We start from the raw sequence: 9445 nt of genomic DNA on the forward strand, positions 1-9445 counted from the left end.
AAAACAGACTCCAATGAGAGACTGCTGAATTGGAATTAATTTGCAAACTGGATACAGTTAACTTAGGCTTGAATAGAGACTGGGAGTGCATGGGTCATTACACAAAGTAAAACTATTTCCCCATGTTTAGTTCCCCCGCACCCCACCCCCCACCGTTCCTCAGACGTTCTTGTCAACTGCTGGAAATGGCCCACCTTGATTATCACTACAAAAGGTTTTTCCCCCCACTCTCCTGCTGGTAATAGCTCACCTTACCTGATCACTCTCGTTACAGTGTGTATGGTAACACCCATTGTTTCATGTTCTGTGTGTATATAAATCTCCCCACTGTATTTTCCATCGAATGCATCCGATGAAGTGAGCTGTAGCTCACGAAAGCTTATGCTCAAATAAATTGGTTAGTCTCTAAGGGGCCACAAGTCCTCCTGTTCTTTTAACAATAGGGTAGGCACTGTTTACACACACCAGAAGAGAAAGCCCTGGTCCCGAAGGGCTTTCACCCTAAGAAAATGTATAGATCTATTATACCTCTATTAAATTCTATAGACTGGTTCAAACAAAACCCTAGAGAAAGAGTATCAGTCTCTGTTGCATACTGTGGGACTTTTCCATAAGGGTAGGCGCTGCTGCAATAAGAAACATGCAGTAAGAATCCATCCGCAAGGCATCCTTGTGCAATTCAGAGCGGCTAAGCCTCGTCCCAGTGTATCCCCACCTTTCTAGCTCCGATGTTGGACTCCACTCAGTTCTGTTTCACTCATCAGCCACCTTCTCGCCTTTTAACTCTGAAAGGAGAAATCCGACAAGGCCAGGGTTGGGCTTTTGTAACGTTCTCTAGTGGCTTCACATGCAGAGCGATGTTTGCTCTTTGGCAAAATACCAGGACAATTCTTTGTAGCTTCACTGCCTTAAGGAGCAGCTGCCTTAAATAGAATTGAGAAGACAAAAGGGAGCACTCTGAAAGGAAGGACCGGTATGGAGGGGAAAATGACATCTAGGGCCAAAGTCAGCCCTGGTGACAACCTGCTGGAGTCAACAGGCAACAGCCTGGTGGAATTTTGGCCTGATATGATCGAGGTCGAAAGGGTGGATTTTATTATTTTCCATCACATGTCTCAGAATTGCTAATTCTTCTAATTTATTTGTATTACCGTAATGCCTCAGAGCCCCAGGCACAGAGCAGGACCTCATTGTGTCAGGTGCTGTACAAACACAGAACAAAACCACGTCCCTTCCCCAAAGCACTGATGATCTAAGTGCAAGAGGAGAGGACAGGGGGAGGACAATGGACAGGCAGGGGCAGCACGAAGAGACAGAACTGGTTAGTATGATAAGCAGCAGTCCCAGCCCACCAGCCATCTAACCATTGGCCAGGCATCACAGCAAAGGGAACCTTTGAAGATTTAATTGTCACATTAGATACTGAACACCCATGAAAGGGGAGGACTAACTGAACAGGTCTGACTCTTTATACCATAATTCCCTCTGCTAGCACTGGTGTTAATCAACTCACGAAACTCAACGGAGACATTGTCTCTCCAGGGTGGTTTGATTCAGGAAAGTACTGCCATCTTATGGCTGTTTTTCAGAAAGTTTCCCCATAACCCTTTTTTTTTTTAATTTTAACTCATTCTTTTTCCACCCCTGGATCAGCAGTGAGATTAACAGCAGCTTTGGATGGACTGATGGAAAGTAGCCTCACGCTGTATAGTTCACGGCTGAGATTTTTCAAAACTACCTAAGGGATCTGGAGGCCCAACTCTCATTAAGTGTCCAAATCCCCTAGAAAGCTTTGAAAATCTCAGCCCATATTACTAGCTGTGTAGCGTCATGCTGGCCACTGATTAGCAAGTCTAAGCAATATGCAGGGTCTGGAATTTGGGGCCAACTTTTCAAAAGTGCTGTCTAAATTTTGGAGGACCAACTTTTGATATCTAGGCCCCGGATAATGAAGTGCTGAGAACCTGCATCTCCTGTCGACAGTCACTGGACTTTTGGGTGCTCAGCAGCTTTCAAAATCCAGCCTAAATTGGTGTTTTAGTGTCCAGTCTCAAGCTGGGCTCCAAAAAACTGAGGCACCCAAATCAGTGACTACTTGTGAAAATGTAAATCCTAATGTAGTGGGCACCGTCCTTTAGAGACCAAAGATTCTCCTACATCCAGGGCTCAGCAACCAGTGAGACGAGGTAAACCAGGCTTCCAGGGACCTCTGCGTCCAGGACAATTGGAGCAAACACTTTGTAGGAGCTGGGCCTGAGCATTCCAGACTGCATGTTTCAGACTACATCCCATCCCAGACCTTGTTCCTTCTGACAATCCGCCTGTCTGTGGTATTTGTGGAGCACACAGTGCTTTGATAGATGGGCATTGAACTGGACACAGAGTTTATAAACATGTTGATTAAAAATGTTTTAGAAACAAATAATCTTTACTATCTTTCAATCATTTTGCATCAATGCCACTGCTCATTACATTGAAACTAGAGATGGATCTGGCTCCAGGCCAGAACAGAGAGCAGCTTCCTTCTTCTTCTCTCCTTTCATGGATGTGCTTATGTGTGAACCAGTGGTAAAGCTTGACTTGCTCAAGTGTGTGTGTATGTGTGTGTGTGTGGAGGGCGGTTGGGGGGGAGAAGGGGATGCAAAGGGACATCAGGGTTTTAAGTTTCCTAATAGATGTCATATATCTTGACTTTAGTAAGGCTTTGGATACTGTCTCAAATGACCTCCTCATAAACAAACTAGAGAAATATAGCCGAGATGAACCTAGTGTAAAGTGGATGCACGACTGGCTGGAAAACCTCACTTTGAGAGTAATTTTCAATGGTTCCTCACCCACCTTGTCTCTCTAATATCCTGGGGCCGACATACAACAACACAGCATACATGAAAACTATTTGTGTGAGACTTGATTAAACAAGACCACCCGAGGGGTCAGTCGGAGACATTCGTAGTTCTGCGGTCATTGACCCTGTCCCTAGAAGGAGCTGAGAGTTGGCTAGGGTGGGATGTGGGGAAGTAGCACCTGTTTACACCGGAGTTCTAGATCCTAGTGTCTTCAAACACTAGGCAAAAATACATGAGCTTCAGGAACCTGTGACAAGGCAGAAGGAAAGTGAGTGGGACTTATTCTTGTAGCTCATAAATCAACAAACCTTTAACTCAGGCTTGGGTAAGTAGTAACGCCTCCACTCAAAGACTGATCTGACTCCAGCCCACCCATCTTCGTTATCTATCGGCTTCTAAAATGCTTCTCTCTGCATTGCAGCTCCATGCGTGTGAAGGGGGCTTCCTACCAGGTATCTGCTAGATTTGGAAGCAGTTACAGACAGTCTGATAAAGTTATCTCTTAACCCTATCTTGCTGCAGAGCAGCTTGGTACAGGCTTGCACGATGTCATGGCCTCCGGCTGACTGATCTCAACACAAAAACACCACTCTCCCCCACTAGCCTAGAATGCCATCCAGGTTGGGCTGAGCTTGCTGGGAGCACAGGAATCGGCTGACTGTATCTATACGTTGCGCACATAATAACCTCCCAGATACTCCCCAGCAAGCTGGAAGCCAACTCTGTGGCAAGAACCCGCAGCATTCTGAGGTAGCAGGTGGGACGTGAATGAGGCAGTTGTTACACCACGCACTGGGGTGGGTCAGCAACAGCCGGGAACAAATTTGGGATGGCTACATCCAAATACACAAGCCTCTCTTGCCCAAGCTAAAAGACCTGGCTCCATTAGCCAGAGTTGCAGCAGGCTCATAAATCATAGGCCGTGCATGAATTGCTGGCTTGAGAAGGCTAGCCCCCAACCCCACCCCTTCTGCACTGTCCCCCTGCCGCCGGAGGCCAGAGCCCCCCCCCCATCACGGCTGCTGGCCCCTGCCCCAGGCTAATGCCCCTAGCCCCGGAGTGCTGGAAGGGCGGGCAGCACAGCCCCAGCCCCCTCCTCCCCCCGCATCCCCAGAGTGCTGGGAGGACGGTGCGGCTCCAGCACCAACCCCAGTCTGAGCCTGGGCCATGGCACAGGGGAAGAGCCACCCGCAGAGCAGGAAGCAGGAGGGGGCTGGGGGCGGAGCCATGCCTGGCTGTTTGGGGAGGCTCAGCCTCCCCCAGCCTGTGATACCCACAGCCCATGCTCCTCAATCTCAGCTGAGCCATCAGTCGAGGAAAATAGATCACCACACTGCGTAGGTGTGGGTTCTAGAGTTACTTTATATTAACATTCATGTCCATGTATTGAATACTGTCCCCACATTTTCAGCGTTCAGCTTGGCAAGGCTTTCGGAACGAACAATGCTGAACTCTTTTGAGGCAGTTGCTGCGGAGATCTGGGAACTGGAGAGGAACCAGTTGTGGTTTATGGTGACCAGGGAGTGGGTTTGGATTGTGAGTAAAGCACATTAGCTGGCTCTCTGGTGGAACACTGCACATTTCCACTGAATGCATCCGATGAAGTGAGCTGTAGCTTATGCTCAAATAAATTTGTTAGTCTCTAAGGTGCCACAAGTCCTCCTTTTCTTATTGCTGACAACGTTACTCTGAACCCGAAGAATGCAATTAATACCCCACACAAATGAATGTTATGGGTCCCCCCGCTCAGAGCAATTGTTTCAAGCTGTCTGCGGACTCAGGAAGATGTTTGGTTTATATTTTCAAGGGTTTCTTCTCTGCCGTAAGCACCATTTTTTCAATGAAAAGTGAGATTTTGTAACACTATTCTGTGGAAGATGATGGCTTCCATGTCATATTCTGCTGCCATGCAATACACAGGGCCACACAGAAAACACTTTTTAAACTAGAGATGGGCCTGAACCAAAACCCAGTCCAAATACACCTGAATCAGTTTGGAATGGAAGGAAGAGTATGTGTTAAGAATCCAAGTGTTGTAGAAGGGCCCTATTTTAATAGTGAACTGAACAAATTCTGTGAGTAAGGTAACCACTGGGAAAGTAAAATGTTTCTTTCCAGGAGACATTTCTCTCTCTTCTGCCCTGTGCTTGCACCTATGATAAATTGGTAAAAACTTGCACTCGTTACTAACCTGGCCCAGATTTGAGCTGATGGCCTAGAGAAGAAAGATTCCATATCCAATTATTGGTACCTGGACCCATTAGCCTACCACCTCGGCCACAGTAACCAAGAATGTACAAATAACTGCTAGTCCAGACAGTGGGATTTAGAAAAGCATGGCTTAGTCTGAGCTATTTCCTACCACTCTAGCTACTCCCATATCATTGGGCCTGGTGTACATTACAAAGTTATGTTAACATAAGTGTTGGGGTTCCCCCAAGACCTCTTTCACTCGGTTCCCCAATAACTGAATTAAACTCCAGTCTTCTCACTCAGATTTCTCTATCTGGCACACAGCAAAGCTATGCTGAGTTGATTAGACTTATACCCACCCCCTACGCTTGAGTCTCATCAACTCAGCGTAGCTTTGCTGTATGCCAAATAAAGAAACCAGCAAGTTACCTTGCATCAACCTATTTGTGCACGTGTCTACATCCAAATTTGTCTCCGACTGATGTAAGAGAGACAGTAACACCACCTCCCCAAATGGCACTGAGCCATGGTCGACCTAATGAGGTCAATGTAGTGAGAGTGTAGGCACTGCATGACCGATGTAGCCCCTAATAGTCCTCCGGCAATTGTCCCATAATGCCTAGCAGTGACTGCTCTGGTCAGAAACGTGAACTCCACTGCCCAGGGGTCTTGGGGACCAGAAGCCATTCCCTACCCCACTCTAACGCCCCTGTGTATTTTTGAAATGCCTTTTCCCGATTGCCCACCTTGGTGAGCATGCCCAGCTGTTCCTTGGTTGTGTGAGACTGCCCAACCCACCGTGCCGGCTCCCTACGCTAGACGCACTCCTGTCAGGATCTCCTGGGCCTATGGGGAGAAGGCACAGCTACGGACCAGCTGCAGAAATGTGGACATTTACAAACAGATTGCACTGGGAGGCAGGCTAAGGGGTACGATAGGGACCAGCAGCAGTGCCACGTGACAGCAAAGGAAGTGTGGCAACATACCACGAGGCCAGGGAAGCCAACAGTCCCTCTGGGGCTGAGCTGCAGACCTGGTGCTTTTACAGCAAGCTGCATGCCGCACTTGGCAGAGACATCACAAGCAGCACCACGCCAACCACTGTGGATCCCTCCGTGGGGCCCGAGACAGAGACCCCTGCCATTAACAGCAAGGAGAAAGGGGATATTCCTGTGTGACGCGCTGCTGCTCCACCACGCATTGCCAGCATTTCCCAAAAGACAGGGTGCTGGATGGGGGTGAGTCGCATACTAGGATACCACCTACCCCAGGTGCACCGCACTATACACTGACACGAGCACTCCTGATCCGTACGCACAAAGCCAGTGCAAGGAGCCAAGTGTGCACGCACACAAGCAACACACTAGCTGCAGCAGCTTTATCAGCTCTCAAAAGTTGCATCAACCAAAGTATGTAGCGTAGATATGGCTTAGTGAGGCTCTTCTTGTTATTAATCGTGTTTGTCACAGGAGTGCCTAAGGACCAGCCAAGAATGGGGCCTCTTGTGTCAGGCATTGTACAGACAGAATTACACCGTAGTAGCTCGTCCCTTCCCTGAAGCACTTACAAGCTAAATAGACCAGCGAGCCAGGGGGTGGGGGAAGGTGCAGAATGCACCAAGAGCGTGAACAATGTGATGGCAGCAAACAGCATATCAGCTCCACAAGATTTTACATTTTGGAGTGAGTTTACTAAGGAGGGGATCAGCTACATGGAAAGGGAAGGGAAGGAGCATGAAGGGGACAGGACAGGCGAGAAGAGGGTCGGAGGGGTAGTTAGTTGTGGGGTGAAGCTAAGGTGAAGAGACTGTGAGGCCTGGAGCAAACAGCCATTCAGCAGAGGGCAGAGAAAACTCAATCAGAACTGTAGAAAGTTCTCAGAACCTGCCTGGCTGGTTCTGCTCCCACCGGCTGGACGCTGGCTGGCTTCTTTCTGCAGTTTTCCCCTCAGGCCACGTGGCAGAGGTTAGGGGAGGCACCTCCTAGTGGCCCCAGCTTGAGGGGGTCTCTCTATAGAGTTCTGGATCCAGGAGAGTGTCCAGAGGATGGGGTGTTCTTAGCTGGGCTCCATTATATCTGCTCCCCGCTAGTGCAGCAGTCCTTGTGGTTCTATTCAGTGTGGGGGGTGGGGGAATTCAGTCTGAGAGACAGGTGCTGGGAGTCTCATGCTGCCAGTACTAAAACGTCCTCACAATTTCTGAACATTATCGATAAAAATTTCCTAACTCAGAAAAGTGTTGCATCAGCAGGGGGAATTCTACACTAGACCTTGTCTTGACACATAATGAGGAATTGCTCACAGACCTAAAAATGCCCAGGAGTTGATCACATTTGTTGTGTGCAAACAGAAATAAAGTCTATACCAGTAATATCTCAACTTGGTGCTTTAAAAGAGCCAATTTCACAAAGCTGAAAACAATTATGAGGCAAATCAAGTGGGAGAAGATTTGAACAGAAAAATGTGAATGATAATTGGGAAGTATTTCAGAATATTTTACTAGATACCCCAAAGTACACCATCTCAAGGTCGAGAGAGGTGACTACGATGTTAAAAAAATCAACCAACCCCCCCCCCCCCAAACAATATATTACACATAGGAAAAAGGAGAAGTTGATGCCAATGAATATAAAGCAATGAATATATATTAGAAGTTTGGAATGATAGATAATTGACAAGGGAAACAGAAGGACACAGAGAGAAATCTAGGGCCTGAAGAGTAAAGGACAATGAGGTATTGGTCTGTTATTAGATGGAAATAGAAGACCAGTGAAAAAGCAGAAGTGTTCAATACATTTTCTGTTCTGTATTTAGGAAAAGCCTGACAACGTATTCATATCAGATGACAGTGATGATAGACTTTCCATTGCAACAGTAACTCAGGAGGACGTTACACAGCAGTTATTATAAGTTTAGACAGTTTGACATTTTTAAAAATCAGCAGGTCTGGCTAACTCGTACCTGAGAGTTTTAAAAGAGATAGCCAAGGAGCGCACTGGATCATTAATGCTGATTTTCAATAAATCTTCAGCAACCTGGTTGGTTCACAGTCTATCCCACACGTGCACACATCTATCCCTATCAATCTGCTGAATGCAGCATACAATAACAGGAGACAAGGTCGTTCTCGGCACGCAAAGAGGAGCGTGGGTTTGTCCATACTCAGTTTTACTTATAGCGGGGTAGGTGAGTGAAGCATATATCTATGCTGCCCACCAGGGCTGGGGAAAACTGTTCCAGTTGAAATTGCTGCTTCTTCTGCAGACAGCTGGACATGGGAATTTCTGCAGATTTGGATGCTTGCTGTGCTTATTTATAAGCTAATTCCTAGCATGCACTCCTTGCCGTCAGCTTTCTCATTGCCAGACTAGAATCCACGCTCTAGGAGCACATTGATAGTATGTGTAGATGACGTGTGCCTTGACTTCTTGTATGTGTTCATTGCAAGCCAGAACTGTGTCTTTGAATGAGGCTTATTCTCAGCATAAGTAGTTTCTGGTATGGCTCCGCACTCTACAAGGGCCTAATCCTAAATCTATTGATGTCAATGGAATGGATATGACTGGGGTTCACTAGGGACCTGCTCCATTGGCTTTGGTGGGCTGTAGACCAGACCCCTAGCAAACCTCAGTCACATCCCAATGCAGCAGATAACAGCCAGATTAATGATCATCATGTCTACTGTAATTTTACTAAGCAGAGTTCTTCTCTGACTTGCACCTGGGTCAATGAGGAGTGATGCCACTGATTTCAGTGAGGTTACACTCAGGATAAATGTGGCCCAGTGTCTGTTTTTACTGAGCACACTGTGCAGAAGTATCTTTGTTTTTTCATTTTAATTTTCCCCGAGTTGTCTTATCACTTAAGATCCTGGGTTGATTTCACTTCCACATCATGGGTTCTGGTGCCAAGCTATGTCAGCTTCGAGACAACAGACATTTAAGGAAGTGAACACTATACATGTTGCCTTCCAAAGATTATGTTTCATTCCATTCTTTTTATTATAGTATCGTTTATTATTTACATTAGGAAGATAAAGTTACTCCCCGATGAGTGAGCAATATAATATAGACCATTACAACGCAAGCAGTTAAAGGTCAGGCATGGTAGTGGGATTAGAGGGCACTGGAAAGGACATCGGGGTGGACCCTGAAATAGCAGTGTCACTTGGGCTGGATTTCTGTTTTTTACAGGACACTTCTGGAACCTGGATAAACGTTTGGAATTTATGATGGTTTTCATCTTCCCATTCTGCCTTTCTTCTGTGGTTTCTGTTTGCCTGTTCTGAGGTAGCATGTGTCTATCTGTATGTCTGAGTACCCAGTTACCATGAAATACAAATTTAAGGGTCACACAAATGCTTTCCCATAACAAACTCAGATATTTTCAGCTTAGTGTAGTTATTCTCT

The 9445-nt window shown here is 46.7% G+C and overlaps 1 protein-coding gene across 2 annotated transcripts in view; it reads right to left on the minus strand.

The window, feature by feature from the left end:
* Nucleotides 1-324: 324 nt before the first annotated feature.
* Nucleotides 325-9445, minus strand: part of LOC114019453 — a 34346-nt gene continuing 25225 nt past the window's right edge. The window contains exon 6 of one of the 2 annotated variants that reach the window (XM_037884801.2): nucleotides 325-785. In XM_037884801.2, the coding sequence (XP_037740729.1) occupies nucleotides 780-785 (6 nt within the window). In that variant the 3' untranslated portion in view covers nucleotides 325-779. The other variant, XM_037884800.2, reaches the window with a different exon arrangement.

This window comes from Chelonia mydas, chromosome 21, assembly GCF_015237465.2.
Source record: "Chelonia mydas isolate rCheMyd1 chromosome 21, rCheMyd1.pri.v2, whole genome shotgun sequence".
NCBI classification, from domain to species: Eukaryota; Metazoa; Chordata; order Testudines; family Cheloniidae; genus Chelonia; species Chelonia mydas.